This window comes from Panthera leo, chromosome A3, assembly GCF_018350215.1.
Source record: "Panthera leo isolate Ple1 chromosome A3, P.leo_Ple1_pat1.1, whole genome shotgun sequence".
Classification (NCBI taxonomy): domain Eukaryota; kingdom Metazoa; phylum Chordata; class Mammalia; order Carnivora; family Felidae; genus Panthera; species Panthera leo.
This window is the reverse complement of record NC_056681.1, coordinates 25,827,567-25,845,343: the sequence shown is the minus strand read 5'-3', so window position 1 is coordinate 25,845,343 and position 17,777 is coordinate 25,827,567. Positions and strand designations below refer to the sequence as shown.

General features: G+C 55.5%; 1 protein-coding gene across 1 annotated transcript; it reads left to right on the top strand.

The window, feature by feature from the left end:
* Window positions 1–1,139: 1,139 nt before the first annotated feature.
* On the top strand, window positions 1,140–17,777 carry BPIFB3 (BPI fold containing family B member 3). The gene is made up of 15 exons (XM_042930130.1): window positions 1,140–1,257; window positions 1,963–2,119; window positions 3,640–3,744; window positions 4,208–4,348; window positions 5,846–5,909; window positions 8,167–8,227; window positions 8,830–8,921; window positions 9,040–9,219; window positions 10,857–10,910; window positions 12,803–12,973; window positions 13,857–13,924; window positions 15,100–15,142; window positions 15,919–15,982; window positions 16,696–16,772; window positions 17,468–17,777. The coding sequence occupies exons 1-15, from the start codon at window positions 1,143–1,145 to the stop codon at window positions 17,495–17,497; spliced, it is 1,422 nt and encodes a 473-aa protein (XP_042786064.1). The 5' UTR covers window positions 1,140–1,142; the 3' UTR covers window positions 17,498–17,777.

The following is a 17,777-nucleotide window of genomic DNA, read 5'->3' as shown; positions in this document are numbered from 1 at the left end:
GTTTCCCTCCGCAAGGGACCCCGAGGTTACAGGGAGCCACTCTGGGATGAGTCTTGGAGACAGAAGACAGACACTGCTGAGATTGCTCCTGGTGCACATAGCACCCATATGTACCTTTGCGCAGATGAGGAAAAGCACCCTCTCTGGGCAGACACAGCCTGTGCCAGGGCAAACAGTGGGCTAGTGAAATGCAGCTGGGTTTCCATCCCCTCTTGCCCCCTCAGCAAACACCCATCCAGCACACATCATGCACGGAAGCCCTAGATACAGTCTCTGCCCTCGGGGAGCTTAAAGAGATGGCAAACAAGGACACGAACACATAATGTATGATAGCATAATAGCACCTTAAAATAAATACGCCAAGCGATGCTTGGCAAACAGGCTTCTTTAGACAAGGTAAAGGAGGGAGGCTTCTCCAAGCTGGCAACATTTATTCAGAACCTGGGATGAGGAGCCAGTCATGCGAAGAACCAGAGGAAGAGCCTTCTTAACAGCAAGAACAGCATGTGCAAAGGCCCTGAGGTGGAAAGGGGCTTAGCATGTTTAAGACCGAGAAGGTCAAAAAGGCAATCAGGGACCTAGTGGGGAATGGCAGGAAGCCTGGGTTGTATCCCAAGGGCAGTGGGAAGTGGGGTTTAAGCAGAGATTACATGAGGGGTTAGATGGATATGTGACCGCATTAGCAGTCACTCCACAAAGACAAGTGCCATGCTATGAAACTAGTAAGTTAGCCCTGCTCTCACCTCCCATCTCATTCCTTCCAACATGGAAGGATAGAGGCCAGGGAGGAGGAGAGAAATGGGGCCTGTCAATGGCAGGGGGGCCCCCAGTCAGCCACACCTTCTGAAACAGTCTCATGAGCCAACGGGAAAGCAGGTCCAGGAAACAAAGCTCCCAATCCTGCTGTCCTGGAAAGGAAGGCCCCTCTGTCACTCTCCCTCCGAGGCCTGGCAGGTCCATGTTCACCAGAGACGCAAAGGGCTGACGTGAGCTGCTGTTTTCCTGGGAGTGAGGCTGGATGGAGCCGCGCCGGGCAGGCGGGAGGGCCCCAGGCTGGTGATGCGGCACGGGGGTCAGGTGAGGTCTTGGGCACGAGCAGTGCCTCAGAGTTCCTGCTTCTGCCCCTGACAGGTGTGCCATCGATGATGTTGGGCATGTGGTCCTTGCTCCTCCTCTGGGGTCTGGCGACTCCGTGCCAGGGGCTACTTGAGACGGTGGGCACGCTGGCTCGGATTGACAAAGATGAACTTGGCAAAGGTGAGCCCAAGACGGGCAGTCTGTGAGGGGCCCAGCTGCAGTGTAGACATCCGCACGGTGATGCTAGAGTGGCTGCTTTAAGGAAGTGCTGGAAACAGGCTGTGATTCTCATCTGCTCGGGGAGCTCAGGGGTTAAAATTTGCTTGCAGGCCCCCTTGGGTGATCAGTTGACCTCCTCCGGAGAGGAGGACTGGGTGAGGCCTGTGAGGGTTGTGTATGCCTAAGGGATGGGGCCGGGTGGGATGGAGGAGGCTGGCGGGCCCAGTGTCTCTGCCCCACGTTTCCAGGGTGGGGGGACTCAACGAGGCATTGCATGCTCTGGGGCCCAATGACCCAGGGTGACTGTCTCAGGGGTAGAATAGGGCAGTCGTGAACAGGAAACTCTTCAGGGAATCGGCCCGGCCTCCCCCAGCCCTCCCAAGGAGGCCTCTTCTGTCCTGCCTTTCTCTGCAGAGCCAGGCCAGAGGGCCCAGGAAGAGCAAGGGTCACCTCCTCCATTTTGGTCAAGCCCTGGTGGCTATGTGCTCCCTCCTTTGCTTCTGCCCTTTCTTTTGGTGCTATGAGGTGGCCCAGAGTCAAGGAGCCCTAGTCATACTATTGGCCCCAAACCCAACTTGCTGTATGAGCTTGAGCAAGTCTCTGCCCTCCTCTGGACCCTACTTCCCCTTCTGTAAAATGAACTTCCCCTTTCAATCCTCCCTGCAGCCATCCAGAACTCGCTGGTTGGAGGGCCCATTCTGCAGAACGTGCTGGGCACAGTCACATCTGTGAACCAGGGCCTCCTGGGCTCTGGGGGACTGCTCGGAGGAGGCGGCCTGCTGAGCTATGGAGGGATTTTTGGCGTTGTGGAAGAGCTTTCTGGGTGAGTCTTCACTGTGGCCTCTCAACTGCCCACATGCTATGTGTCCTACAGGAAGGCTGGTCTTTTTTCTTTCTTTCTTTCTTTCTTTTTTGCTTCAGGGAAGAGAGGAGAAGTTGTCTTCGATTTGTTGGCAGGCAGTGGGGGTGATGTGGGGAGACCTGCATAGGGAGTCCCAGGGCCTGAGTCAGAAAATAATGAGTCTACTGTGTACCAGGAAACACAGGAATGACAGCATGTCCCTGCGGTTGAGGGTTCCAGTTCTGGGTTGACTTCAGTTATTCACTGTGTGACCTAGGGCAAGTTGCCTAGTCTCTCTGGGCTAATCTAGGTATCTGCACGGCTCCCTCTCACCTCCTTTGGGTGTTTGCTCCAAAGAGCCCTATGCTGACCAGCCCCTCCTTTTCCCCTCCCCTGCCTTCAAGTTCTCCAGAAGATGCATCACTCCCCTGCACCCCCTATCTTTACTGGTTTGTTTCTTGCCTCCCCTGCTAGGTTATAAACCCCAGGAGGGGTAGGGCTTTCGTCTGGCCTGTTCATTGCCATATCCCTAATATCATTAATATCATTAATACGTAATAGATATTCAAAAAATATTTTTGAATGAATGAATGAAATCACATAATAGCTAATATTTATAACTTAATCACCACTTAGCCGGGTTTTCTATGTAACCAGCACTGTGCTGAACACTGTAAATTAATCATCCCATGTAATCCAGAAGTAGGACTGTTACCAATGGCATTTAACAGGTGAGATTGAGGCCCCCGGCAGTGAGGGGGCCTGCCCAAGTTCACCCAGGTAGGGAGTGGTGGGTGGGGGTGCAGGTGGTTAATCACCGGCCCTACAGCCTGCCCCAGGTGGGTAGGAACCATTCCCTCGTTGGTGGTGAATCAGGGGAAGGTCAATCTGGATAGCCAGGAGGAGTTAGTTAGCCGAAGGCAGATGCAGAGTGGAAGGAAAGTCAAAGGAAAAGTGTTCTAGACAGAAGGAACAGTCTGGGCAGAGGCTCAGAAGACAGAGAAAACAATCAGCTGTCTTGAACACACAAGGAGCTGTGTTCAAGAAGCCACCTGAGTTGCACATGCATGAGCCTGGAGATAGGAGTAGGGAGACAATGGTCCAGGTCAGAGACTGAACCAGGACTGAGGCCATGGGGATGGGGTGGGGAGAACACTTTAATACACTGAGCCTCTAATGCGGATGATATTACATTTATTGAATACATGCTGTACCAGCGTCAGCACCCACATCGTCTTACTTGTCTTTGCAACATTTGAGGTGGGTGCTTGTATCGTCCCACCTTCCAGATGAAGAAACTGAGGCCCAGAGAGGTGAAGTCATTGGGCACACAGTTGGATTTATGAGTTACAGATGGGATCTGGGATACACATCCCCCCCCCCCCACCGCCCCGGAGGGTCTAGGCACCACCTGGTCTGAGATGGCCCAGGCACTAAGGGACTGACACTGGAAGATGGCTGGGAGTGAGTGGCCCTCCCCCTGACTCCTGTCGCCGTCCCAGGCTGAAGATTGAGGAGCTCACACTGCCGAAGGTGTCGCTGAAGCTGCTGCCTGGGTTTGGGGTGCAGCTGAGCCTGCACACCAAGGTGGGCCTGCATGGCTCTGGGTGAGTGCGTCCCTGGGAACCTCTACCCCACTGCTCCCCAGCCCAGCCCACTGCTCCACTGGGGACCCCCACTCTGTTGTCCTGTCACCCCCATCTCACTGACACCCCCCCCATTTCCTCCCAGCCTACTTCCTCCCGAAGGGACACCCACCATATTGGATCTCCCCCCTCTCCCCCCCATTTCCCCTCCCGGAGACCTCCATCACACTGTTCTCCAGCAACTTCCATCTCACTTTCCTGGAGACCCCTGCCCCGTGGCTCAGGGCTCACTCGAGGAGGTGGGAGAAGAGGATGCAGGAACATGAAAATGGGGCAGGGAGTGGCAGGAAGGCGTGGGGACCAGCCAGCTCGCTGGGCCCTACTCACTCCTCAGGGCCCTCGCAGCCCCCGAGGGCGTGGCCTGGGGGGGCGCTGTCGGGTGGGCCGGGCAGCCTGGCCACGCCCCCAGCAGCGGGTCTCGCAGGCCCCTGGGGGGCCTCCTGCAGCTGGCCGCGGAGGTGAACGTGTCGTCGCGGGTGGCTCTGGGCGTGAGCTCTCGGGGCACGCCCACGCTCGTCCTCAAGCGCTGCAGCACGCTCCTGGGCCACATCAGCCTGCTCTCGGGGTGAGTCCGCAGGCTCGAGCCCACAGAGGGCGGCTTCCACGCCTGCACGTGCGGGGGTGTGTGTGGGGGGCTCCTCGAGGGGCTCCTCTCCGGGGCGCACACTGGGGCATCTCCTGGGTCTCCGGCTGGGCGGGTCCTGATATCACCCAGCTTCCTGTCGGTCCAGCCAAGTTCAGCCGGCTTCGTGGACCCGCAGACTGAGGCCCAGCACGGACAGGGGGTACTGCCCAGCCCCTAGCTAGCATCACCCACTCCTGGGCGTCCCCCTTCTCCATCCCAGCCACCCTGGCCCGAGATCCTGTAGTCCCCTCTCCCAGATAGAGCAGACCCTGGCCATCTCAGTTCCCCAATTCAGTACATCAGAGACCCAGCTCTGCCTGTGACTTGTGTGACCCCAGAGGAGCCTCCTCCTCTGGGCCCGTCTGTATAATGAAGACCTAAATTTGATGATCCAGAAGGCTCTGGCACTTTTACCTCACTCCCTTTCCCCAACTGTTCAGGACACAGTGGCCCTCCCTACACCTGTGTTGAACCATCACTCCTATGAGACAACTGAGGCCCAAAGAGGGCAAGAGACTTGTCAAAGGTCTCACACAGATTGCAGCAAGGATGGACACGGGCTGGTCTCTGGACTCATCCAAGGCTTTTCCCCAGGGCTCTGCACCCACCCCACACCCCTGGGGCACCTACCCCTCCCCTGCCTCACACTTTGCACCGCCCCATTAGTTTCTAGATTCCAGGCTGATTCCCACACTGCCAGCCCATCTTTGCTGGGTGGCTATAGCCGCGAGGGGTAATCTGACAGCTCTGTGTTAGCTCCCATAAATAGGGGGAACTAGGGATGCCTATGTTTCCAGAAGGGCCTTCCAGAGTTTCTAGGTGGGGCCTTTGGGCTCCTTAAATTCCAGTGGCTCCCTCCTGCTCCTCTGGGCTGGAGGCGGCCTTGGAGGAAGTAGAGCCTGGATGGCGTTGGCGACCTATGGTTGTGGTTCTGTGGTTGCCACCCCTGCTCTCCAGGCTCCCCTAGGATCCAAACAGACCTGAACATCTTCTTCTTATTCATTCATTCGTTCAATCATTCAACAAATGTTCATGAATTCACTCAACAGATATTTATTGAGCCCCCGCTCTAACCCAGGTCCTGTTCTGGACCCAAATGTCATTTGTCTATAAATGTTGGAGGAGACGCAGGGAACAGACATTTACGGAGCACAGACTGTATACCAGACATGAGTACATTCCCACTTAATCTCGGCAGCCAACAATTCTTTAAGGTGGGCATTGTACAGATGGGTAAACTAAAGTCATCCCCCTGCTTTCCATGGCAAGACAGAGCCAAGATTTAAACCCAGGTCTCCAAAGCCTGAGTCAACCCCCTCAGCCCCAGGAGAGGAGACAGGAGACCTCCAGAGCCCCCAGTGCCCACTCTGCCTTGTCATCCCAGCTGGTGCTGTCCCTGTGTGGTGGCCACACCCTCACACTTCTCTCTCTACCCAGGCTGCTGCCTGCACCGCTCTTTGGGGTCGTGGAGCAGACCCTCTTCAAGGTGCTCCCGGGATTGGTGAGTGTGTGAGTCACGGGCCAGGCATGCCCCTCCCCATGACTGTGCCTCTCCTTCCTCGGCTTTGAGTAAATCTGGGCGCCAGGCAGGATTAGGCTGTTCCTCCCTTCCACGCCCACTGGGTAATCCCATCCTGGCCCGCCCACGAGTCCCCCAGGTGCCTCCGGCAAGTCTGCAGGTGGCAGGACACAATCCATCCCCAGCCTTCCGGATCCTGACTTTACAGCTCCAGATGACCTGAGTCCCCTGCTCCCAAATCCAAGCCCCTTTCTTCCTCCCTGCTCTGTCTTTGCCTCCTACATTATTGACTTAATAGTTTTCTTGATTTCTTTATTTTTTAAAGTTTATTTATTAACTTTGAGGGAGAGAAAGAGAGAGCAAGAGGGGGCAGAGAGAGAGGAAGAGAGAGAATCCCAAGCCGGCTCCACACCGTCAGCGCAGAGCCCGGCACAGGGCTTGATCCCACGAACCCTGAGATCGTGACCTGAGCCGAAATCAAGAGTTGGACACTTAACCGACTGAGCCACCCAGGCGCCCCTATGGTTTTCTTTAAACTAACTTTGAATTAAATTAAAGCAGAGCCCTGGGCTTGGCAAACATGTTCAGGAAACTGCATACACATATATTGATACATCAGAAGTTAAACGTGTTATAATTAAGCTGCTCTAGGATGCCTGCTCATGGCCTGCCCCAGCCGTCCTGGTTTCCTCCAGGGGACGTGAGCCACACCTGAGAAAAGCTGGTCTGTCCACAGCCCCCTTTCACTGAGGCCAGTGAGGGGATGGTCTTGCTGGGGTCATACAGCCAGCAAAGGGCGGCCAGACCTCCAGACCCACAGTTCTGGCAGGACCTCTCTTACGAGTCCTTGTGAGGAATAGCTGTGGGAGCCTGTGGTTGGCAAAGCTGGCCTGGGCTTGACAAAGCCAGTCGGGAACGAAGTGCAGGAGGAGGAGAGAAGGTCCCAGCTGCAAGGACCCTGACCCAGGCCCATTTCAGGCGGATTTCAACAAGCGGGAGTGGGTACGTTTAAATCACCGTCCCTAGGGACACCTGGGTGGCTCAGTGGGTTGAGCGTCCGACTTCGGCTCAGGTCATGATCTTGCCGTCCGTGAGTTTGAGCCCCCCATCGGGCTCTGTGCTGACAGCTCGGAGCCTGGCGCCTGCTTTGGATTCTGTGCCTCCCTCTCTCTCTCTCTCTGCCCCAACCCACTCGCCTTCTGTCTCTGTCTCTCAAAAATAAATAAACATTAAAAATAAATAAATAAATAAATAAATCACCGCCCCTAACCTGGACAACTGACTGCAAAGCAGGATTTGTGTAGCTCTAAGAGGTTTTAAAAATAAGACTTAGTTACTAGCATTTAGAGATTGGAGGTTTCTCGTAGCAATCGAATTTCTGGCTTCTCTGGTGCAGCCAGCCACCCTAGCCGCACAGAGCCTCCTTCCTGCAGGTGACACGCACCGGCACCCAGGAAGGAGTTGCTCCTGCCTGGCCTGGGCCCTCTGGTCTCCTCCTCCTGTTTCTGTGACATGCCTGACCCCAGAAGCCCTGGAGTTGGGGGCCCTGAGTGTAATGAAAACGCAGCTCTCTCTTGTCTCTCTGTGACCTTCTTGTCTCTCTGGGACCTTGGGCCGGTCACCTTTCTTCTCCTGTCCCAGCTGTAGAATGAAGGGGCTGGACTGGGTCACTCTGGGGTTCCTGCTCTGGTGGACTCAGATTCTATGACTTCCAGTCCTGGGATTCTGGAAGCCACACCACTGTCTCTCTGTCCTCAGAGCCCAGCGAACACACAGTGGTGTTGTGTGTGCAGCAGATGCCCCAGGGCACAGGCCTGACTCTCTGGGGCTGCCCCCCGCCTCAGTGTCTGAATCCTAGGTTGCCCAGTGCCCCCCCGGATAGCGGGAGGGGCCCGAGACCTCAAAGGGGGCAGCTGCCTTTGCTCCACAGTGGAGGGCTCTGTCCCCACACCCCAGCTGGCCTCTGAAAGTGCCTCCCCCTCTCCTCCGGCATCCTTCGAGGTTTTCTGAGGGGGCCCATGGAACTGGCCCTCTGTACCACCCCCTGCCCCTTTGGACGCTTCAGGCTCCAGTCCCCCCCTTGCCTCCCGCCCGTGTGTCCCCCAATCTGTCTCACGTTCTGACTTGCCTTGGTCCCCAGGACCACAGAACAAATCATCTAGAGAAAATGTAGCCTGTCCCCTGCACTGGGCTGGGGCCACTTCCATTTTCCTGTAACACTTGTCTCTTCCGGACACAGCTGTGCCCCATGGTGGACAGTGTGCTGGGCGTGGTGAATGAGCTCCTGGGGACTGCGCTGAGTAAGCAGGGGCCCAACCCCCTCCCCCTTGCCTCTTCTCCTACCCTGCCCTCCTATCACCCCGGTGGGTGGGGGTACCAAGGGAAACAGGAAGGGGCAGAATTCCGGGACCTTTCACTCCCTCCTCAGACTGATGAGACCGCCACATGGAAGAGGTCTAATGGTGGGGTTCCGGGCCGAGGCCAGTTCAGCAGGGCTTAGAGGCCCTGAGCCACCCAGGCCTCTCCCTGCCAGGGGCTGCAGGCCACTTGTCCACACTGATGGCGTGTTTGGCACCGGAACCCAAAGTCCCACAGCAGCAGTGGTCCCCAGTCTCCCTGAGCCTTACAGAGACAGGGATGCCTTTGAAAAATACCAAACGGCAGAACCAGGATAAGGAGAGAGAATTAGGGGCACCTCTGTCTCTATATGTGGCGTTGTGTGACCTTGAGCTGGTGACTTCTCTGCCTGAGCCTCAGTTTCTTTATCTATAAAACGGGGACGACCATAGTGTTCAAGTAAATGCTTAGTGGAAGGCCAGGCACTCAATAAATAGTAGTTGGGCCTATTGTTATTGGGGGCTGGGCTCACGGCATCTTTCTCCCTCCTCCCCTCCCCATACAGGCCTGGTGCCCATTGGGGCTCTTGGGTCCGTGGAATTTACTCTGGCCACGCTGCCTCTTATCTCTAACCAGTACATAGAGTTGGATATCAACGTGAGTCCCCGTCAAGGCCCTGCCCACAGCCGGGGTGTGCTGGGGCGCTGGCAGAGGCTGGGTAGGGGATGCTGGCTCAGAGCGAGGTGGATGAGCCATTCTGTCTCCTCCCATACAGCCCATCGTGAAAAGCGTAGCCGGTGACATCATCGACTTCCCCAAGCCCCCGAAACCCATCAAGGTGCCCCCCAAGGATGACCACACATCTCAGGTGGTTGTGCCTCTGTACCTCTTCAACACTGTGTTTGGGCTTCTGCAGGCCAACGGTGCCCTCGACATAGACGTCACCCCCGAGCTGGTAAGTGTGGCTCCCTGTCCCACTATGGCCTGGCAGTGCTAGTGATGAGCTAGTCACATCATCACTGGTCAGCCTTGACTAGCCCTCTTCTCTATAGTTGGAGAGGGCTGGACAATTTATGGCATGCATGTGCCCACTCTTGTCCTTGTGGCAGGCATCGCTAATCGATAATGGCCCTCTGCTTGGCTAAATCTGAATGGGACCTCTGAATCCTTCTCAACGTGGCACTCCAGGAAGTGACCTTCGATTGGTCAGAACTGGCATATGAAATGTAGCTAGTTTTCCATCCCTGTACCTTATAAGTTCTTCTGGAGTCAGAGCCCGATTTTATACTAAAGTGTGAGTGGTTCGCATTTCCACTGCTTTCTCAAGAGCAGAGTTGAGTTGGAAAAAAGAAAACTAGGGCTGGACTATACCAAAGGTCACTCGGACATTGTTCTAAAGCTTCTCGGACCTGTCTGCTTCCATTCTGGCCCTTTTCATACCCTCACGGATGTCTGGAAGGCCTAATCCCCAGGAGCCCCACCCAGAGACATTTTTCTTGGTCTCACCCTTTCCAAAGGCAGTGAGTCTGAGCCACCTGGGGCCCTTGCCTGCAGCTCAGGCTGAAGGGAGCAAGGGTTGATCACTCACTTCCTGAAGGTGGGGGTCCAGAGAGCACTGTCAAGGCCTATGGGAGGTGGGAATAGGGCCCTAAGCCGGGAGCCAGGTGTCTTCTAGCTGGGGGGAGGAGACTGGGAAGGCCAGGGAGAGACCGAGTGTGAAAATGTGTGTGTCCGAGCAGCTTGTGGGTGTGCGTGGGTGGCAGGAGAAAGGGACCATAGTGGCTGTGTTCTGGTGCTGTCCTCCCCTGTGGGTGATAGCTGTGTGTTGGGTAAGTGTCTGGGAATCCTCTGGTCAGGAGAGAACGTGTGTGTATATTTATCCTGTGTGAACAGGCATGTTCTGAGAAGTAGGCACGTGTAGTTCAGGGACCTCAACCATCAGGGCTGGGGGCGCTGGGCCATTATCAGTGAAAGCCTGCCTGATGGGACTGTAGTGAACGAGGGAGCCTGTGCCTGCCTGCCACTCAGCTTCCCCAAGGGGATGGGGTACAGGCCCTGTGTGACCAGGTTTTCCAACTTTTTAGCCAGAGCCTGGCAAATTTATATGAAATTTCTTGATTTGATAACACTGGAAGCGAACTCATCATTTTTGAAAATACTGTTTGGATAAAGGGCAGAAATGTCTGGGACCAGATCCCTGGACCTTCAGATTGTGAGCTCTGGCAGAGGAGTTTAAAAATTCTGGAGTTAGCCTGCCCAGGTCAAATCCTGCAGTACGACTCACCAGCTTATGACCTTGGGCAGGAGCATCAGGCTTCCTGTCTGTAAAATGGGAGTAATCATAGCACCTACCTCTCTGAGCTAATGTCATAGATGCGGAAATGAGCAAAGGCACACAAAACCCTTAGCGTGTGCCTGGCGAGTAGTAAACACTCATCGTTGGCCAATAGGAGGAACATGAGTGTGTGTAGGGTTGTGTGTGCGTAATTGGCAGGGGTGGGGTGGGGTGTGGGCACAACAGCTTTGTGTGCGCTCAAGAATTCCTGTCTTGTCTCTGTATTCACCCTACACCCCATTTGGTCTTGGGTCCAGGTTCCCAGCAACGTGCCATTGACAACGACAGACCTGGCAGCTTTGGTCCCCGAGGTGAGTGACCCTCTCATGGGCTTTGATCCTTGTAGCTCTTTCCCAATGAGCCTGAGTGAACTCCAGAATCTTTCCCAATACAGCTCTCCAGAGAGCTGCAGTTGAATGTTGAGTCCAAATCCCCACTCAAGTTTGAATCCCTTACACTTAAACTTTCCTGACAGCAGATTTTTGCTTGGAGAGGAAAGGATCAGAGTTTAACTGCCCAGAAGTCAGCTGGGTATTTGTCCTCTCCATGACAGAGGACAGGAGATTCTTCCCCTCTTTCCACCTGCCCAGCTTCATCCCGGTCTCAGTCTTCTCTGCCCCCAGGGAGAAGACTCTGGGTGCTGGCCTGGAGGAGGGAAGGAAAAGGAGAGGACTTGGCAGGGGGGTTTGACTAGTGCACATCAATCAGTGTGTGGCTTCAGGGCCTGGCTTCAGCTTTCCTGACTGTTCCACTAGGGCTGGACCAGCCACTTGCTGGCCGTGGGCATCTGAACTCATACTGAAGTTGAAATGACTCCTGCAAGGTCCTTATGTAATAGCAGATTCTGATAGAGGTGGGGGTGAGGCCCAGAAGGTTTCCACTGGGGAAGATCGAGGGGGCAGCTGAGTTTGGAGACACAGAGGACAAATTGAACTCTTGGTGGTGGTGATTCAGATCAGCCTTGGTGGATGTCGTAGAAGCCTCTGCTTCTTGGAGTCCTTGGCTAAAGGGCACAGGAGTCTTAGGCAAAGGAAGAGATGGGGCTAGACATTCAGAAGAACCTCCTGAGAGCAGGAGTTGTAAGATGGAGAAGACTTGGGGAGGCAGAAGTGGCAGGAATGGGGACCCATGCCTGCAGTAAGCCGGGCCACGTCCCTCCAGCTCGGGGAGGCTGGGCCTGTCTCCGGAGGTTGTAGCCTTTGTTCTCACAGCGTCAGAGCCCCATGGCCCCTGCTCTCAATCTGGTTCCGTGGCTTCAGAACCTGTGGACACATAAGGATGGAATCTGGTGACTCCCTGTCCTTATGACCCTGCAACTCTGGGAGTCTGGGCTTGAATTGGTCCCCGGATCCCAGTATTCAAGTGATTCTAAGCTTGATTCTGTGATTCTGTGGTTCCCAGCACTTCTATCATTCTATGACGTCATGATTATGAAACTTGGACTCTCCTGAGTGTGTGATTCATACAGTCAGTCAACTACCATTCACTGAGAACCTACTAAGTCCCAGGCCCTGTGCTAGGTACTGGGCACACAGACGGAGCAAAAGACAAAAAGCAGACAAAAGGCCTCTGCTTCAGGAGCTGCCGTCCTGGTGGGGGTGACAGACAAATGAATAAGTAGAATATACATAGCATCAGAAGGTGGAAGAGAATGGGGCAGTGAAGGCAGATTAGGAAGGTGGGGATAGTGCTTTTAAACAGGGTGCTCTGCAAAGGCCTCACCAAGGTGACATTTGACCAGTAGGCTGAAGGAGCTGTGGGAGGGAAGCACGCAAGTACCTGGGGGAGACATTTCCAGCAGAGGAAACAGCAAGTGCAAAGGCCCTGAGGTAGGAGTATACCTAGCAGGTTGGAGGGACAGCAGAGTGGCCAGTGAGTCTGGAGAGGAGAACGAGGGGTCAGTGGTTGGAGGTAAGATGGAGAGGAGGGCAGAGGACGGGTCATGTAGAGCCTGTGGCTCTTGCAGGGGATTTTGACCGCGAGGTGGGAGTCTGATTCAGCTGTCCCATGGGTTGATGTCTCCCCACTTGAATGTTAGCCTCAGAGGGCCAGGAGCAAGACAGTCTGGTTCAGGCTATAACCTTAGCACCCAGCATGGTGCTCAGGGCCCATTAGGTGCTCAGTGAGTGTTTGTTGACTGATTCTATTATCGGGGCATTGAAGCTGCCCTCGTGCCCCCTGCCCGGCCCCTGCCTCTCTCCAGGCCCTGGGAAAGTTGCCCCCGGGCCAGCAGCTCCTGCTCTTGATACGGGTGAAAGAGGCAGCCTCGGTCACTCTCCAGAACAAGAAGGCCACAGTGTCTATCCCAGCTAACATCCGTGTGCTGTCCTACCGCCCTAAAGGGACCCCTGAAGCCCTCTTCGAGCTGAATGCGGTGAGTGCCCGAGGGGGCCTGGCACCGGGGTTCTGAGCAGGGCTGCCCTCTCCGGGATGCTGGGGGGCCTTACCCCTGATTTCAGAGTGGGACACCCTGCGTGGCACAGCACAGGAAGTGCCCCCTGCCATTGTCATCGTCTGGGCCAAGCCCCAGCACCCGCTTAGACTCCTGCCTGCTCCCGTCACACATCTGTCCTGGCCCGAGTCCTGTCCGCTCTGCTTTCCTCGGAGCAGGGAGTCTCAGGAGAGACTCCCCATGTCCTCAGCCTCTGTGTGCTCAGACGTCTCTCGGGTGACCCTCGGGCTTCCTCCCGGCCCTCCACCTCTGCTAGTTTTCCCCAAGGCACCTCGGGGCAGAGGCAGGTCCCTCCCCTGCTCACTCTCTGCCCTGCCCCCCCAGGACCAAGCACCTTCACCTGGCACTCAGTGCCCTCCTGCCTCATCCTCTGCCTTTCCTTCTCCCGAAGCCACAGTTACTCAGGGCCACCAGGTGCCAGCTCCCCACCTTTGTCGGGCAGGGTCCACCACCTGCAGTGCCATCCCCTCCCCCCACACTTGGTTTCATCTTTCAAGATTCAGTTCAGGCGTCACCTCACTGGGGACACCTTTCCTCGCTGTAGGCTGGATTGAGGGTCTCTCCAGGCTCCTGGAGGCCCCGAGCTTCCTCTCATACAACGTCAGTCACTCTCAGTCCTCCGGTTTTTGAACACCAGAACCTTCAAGCTACCTCCTCAGAGCCCAGCACGGGCCCTAACACACAAGAGGGCCGTAGCAAGGATTTGTGGAGGGAACGGGTGGGTCCCTTGTTGGCCCAAGGGGACCTGCCCTCAAGCTCCTCCTGCTGAATTCATGGGTAACCTCCACCTGCTTTCCCCATGCAGGTTTTGACTTTAAATGCCCAGCTGGCCCCCTCGGCTACCAAGCTGCACCTCTCGCTGTCCCTGGAACGGTAACATTGGGTCCTGGGCCTTGTCTTTGGGAACAAGAATGAGGGACCCGCTAGAACCGCCTCCCATTCACTGAGCATCAACTAAGTTACCAGCATGTTCCTTGCCTCCAGGACCTGCCAGGGAGGGGTCGGTGTTAGCCCATTTTACAGATGAGACAATAGGGGCTCAGGGAAGCAGGATCCGGAGCAGGCTTCTTCCATCGCACCTGCTCCAAATCTGCCCCTGGGAGATGCACCTGCTGCCAGGACACGGAGTCTGAACTTCTGAGTGATCAGCCGCAAAGGCTAGCCACAGGGATGGCTGTGCCGTGCTTTGTGATTCATGCAGGCTGCGTACTTCTCTCAAGGGCCCACCCCCGTGGTAACTAGGCCCCATGGTAATCATAAGAGCCGAGAGGGTGATGTTGATGGCAGTCCTTCCCGACACATGCCCAGCACTTTACAGTCAGCAAAGCCCAGGCTCACACAGTGGATTGTCCCCAGAAGCAGGTCTGTGGTCTGGGCCTCCGCTCTCCAAGCCCAGTGCTGTCACGTTGGTCTGAGGCCTGGGGACCTGCCTGTCCCTCCCCTGGGTGCGGGGGATTTCCCAGGGGCCTCTGGGATCTGCCTGTCCTGAACCGTAGGCCCCCAGTGCTCACCTGACCCCACGTTAGTGTCCCCTGCACCCCCCTGCAAGGCTCCATTACCACCATTTCTAAACTTGCCCGCTGCCTGGGTTTGCCTCCCCTTCCTGGTGGCAGTTCATGCCTCAGGCTTTAGGAAATAGAGGCGTGCATCCGGGCTCTGGCCCTGGCCCTGCATTTGGGTCAGCTGGGATCCGTCGGTGTTGCTGTCTTTAGTGCTCGCGTGTTGGATGCGGGGAACCCTGTGCCCAGAGCTTGGTCTGTGGGAGGGCCACTGCTTAGAGAGGTTCAGCCACTGGCCCGGGGCCAGCTGGGAGTGACACCAAGGCTCCAGGGCCAGAGCATCAGAGGGGGCAGTCATGATATCTCAGAAGAAGTTAGATCCCTTCAGGCCCATTTTACAGGTGAGAAAACTGAGTCTCTGAGTCGAGGCCAGATAGAGGCAGAGTTGGAGCTGTCACCCTGTTTCCTGATCCTGGAGAGCTAGGAGTGGGGCGCACTGGGGGTGTGGTGGGCGGTGGGGCCCCCCAACACCTCTCTTCTCTCCTCCAGGCTTCGTGTCAAGCTGGCCTCCTCCTTTGCCCACGCCTTTGATGTAAGTTCCTGGGAGAGTGAGCAGCTTGCCAGTGGTGAGGGTCTTCAAGTGGGGGGTAGAAAGGGGTAGGATGAGTCACGGTCGTACGACTGAGCTGGCCTCAGTCTGGGCTCTGCCCCAGCAAGCCAGAGTGGCCAAACGTCAGAGCAGGTGTGCATGTGCGTGTATGTGTGTGTGTGAAAGAGTCATCGTCTTAGGAAGGTGAATCTCATCGTCTTGCAAAGTCTTGGAAGCTCACAAATCGTAAACATCCAGAATCTCACAAGGGTTCAAAATTCTGGAACTTTGCACAAGTAACAATGTTCCGGAACTCAGAAAGTTCTAGCGCTTCAGAGCCCCAGAGAGCCCTTAGTGTCCTGCTTCTCAGAGTTCTGAGGTCCTGGAGTCTCTCAATGGTCTCAGGTTCTAGAACATTCTAAGGGTCCCTAAATGAATAAAAATCTAAGAGCAGACCGCTCAAAGTTCTACTGGAGCTGGACATAGGAGCTGGCATGTTTTCTGCTCTCTTTCGCAGGCACTGCCCCTTCCAGGCCCCACAGACCCTTCTCTAGGAAGGCAACTTTTCGAAGCTCGTGGGGCCTGCGTGAAGCTGTCCTAAATCAGAGTCCCCTTTAGGGTCATTGGCAGCCACCCCAGTGGGCCCTGTGCCCACCAGGAACTGTGTCCTCAGGCTTTGGGGAGGCTCAGAAGCTGGATCTCTGGATTCCCTCCCTGGGGAGGGGTGTGCTGCTCCCTGTGAAGCCACACCTCCCAGCCGTCCCTGTGCTCTGTTGCAGGCATCCCATTTAGAAGAATGGCTCAGTGATGTGGTCCGGGTGGCCTACGTGCCGAAGCTCAATGGTATGGGAGGACTTTGCTATCTTCTTGGAAACGTGGAGTGTCTGAACTCAGGATGGTTCATTGCTCTGATAGAGACACTGAGGCTGGAGGGGGGTTGATCCCCATTTCCAAGATGCAGAAACTGAGGCACCAATGTTCCATTTCAAACCACATCGATTAGTACCTCCATCACACCAGACCCCGGGCCCTGAGAGCTATCTGACCAGTGTGCTGTCCTCAGGCTCACAATCCAGAGGGAAATAGTCATATAAATGAATGACTAGAATATGGACTCAGGGGCTTTTGCGTGGCTCAGTCGGTGAAGGGTCCGACTTCGGCTCATGTCATGATCTCACTGTCCGTGAGTTCGAGCCCCACGTTGGGCTCTGTGCTGACAGCTCAGAGCCTGGAGCCTGCTTCAGATTCTGTGTCTCCCCCTGTCTGCCCCTCCCCTGCTCCCACTCTGTCTTTCTCTCTCAAAAATAAATAAACATTTAAAGAATTAAAAAAAAAAAAGAATATAGATGACTCAGAGTGTGCAGGGGGCTGACAGAACCTGAGGGGAGACACTGATGATATAGATAAAGAAAAGGAGCACTTTTGTTTGGGTTTAGTAGGATGGGTATGAGTCCGCCAACAAGGGAAACTGAGTCCCCAAGAACAGAAATGGCTGGCCTAAGGACACTGGTCCCAGCCCCCACGTACCTTTGCTTTTAACCATTTCCTTTTCGCAGTGGACCTGGATGTTGGAATTCCCCTGCCTAAGGTTCTCAATGTCAATTTTGCCACTGCAGCCCTGGAGATCATAGAGGTGAGCCTCCCGTACAGGTGTGGCCTCGCCGGGCCTTCATCTTGTCTCTGGAGAGCCTCACTTAAAACTCCTGACACTGTCCGTCAGTCACAGAGTCCTTTCCTGTTGAATTCAGACACGTGTCTGACCTATAGAATGGACTCTCAGATTCGCTCCCAGAACCACAGCTCTGCTGGCCCAGGGGTGGCAAATACATGTCCTGTCTCTCCTTGACCCTGTGCCTGTGGCAGGCACGGCTAGAAGGTCTTGACACTTTTTTTTCTTGCTCAATAGCAACATGGCCTCACAATCCTTTTCAGTGTTGAGTCTTGGAATGGCTGTGGGAGGTGGGCAGAGCCAGGAGTTATGGATCCATTTCTCAGATGAGGATCAGGGATAAAGGAGGCCAAATTTCTGGCCCAAGGCCACACAGGAAATTAGCAGGAGAAATGGCCCATGAACTTGGGTCTCTTGACTTAAGTTCGAAAGTCAGTGACCTCTCCCGCACTGGATGTCATTCATTCATTCATGCATTCGCTCATTCATCCCGTTCCTGAGTGCCTGCTGTGCTCCAGGTTCAGTGCTAACTCCAGGGCGCGGGACCAAGGGGAGGATTAGGAGGACGACACAGAGGTGGCTGCAGGGATAGAGGGCATGGCAGGGGTCTTGGGCACAAGGACCCAGATGATGTAATTGAGAACCATCGCTCCTTGCAGAATGCTGTTGTGCTGACCGTGGCATCCTGAAGCTGAGAGACGGCCACCTTCCCTCCCCATTCACTGCCAGAGTCTGTACACCTGCCCACTCTGCCTCAGTTTCCCTCCCAGCCTCTAGCCTGCGTCGGTGACAGTATTAGTGTCCCTTGCCCACCCAGGACCACCTAGGACCACCCAGGTGCTCTGGCCCTGCAGCTCTGCCCCCGGCCTGGGGTGGGGACTATAGGGCTGGCCACAGGACTCCGCTTTGAAGAGAGCTCTGGCCTCAGGGGAGAGTTGTGAGCTTTCAATAAACCACTCCTCTATCTCA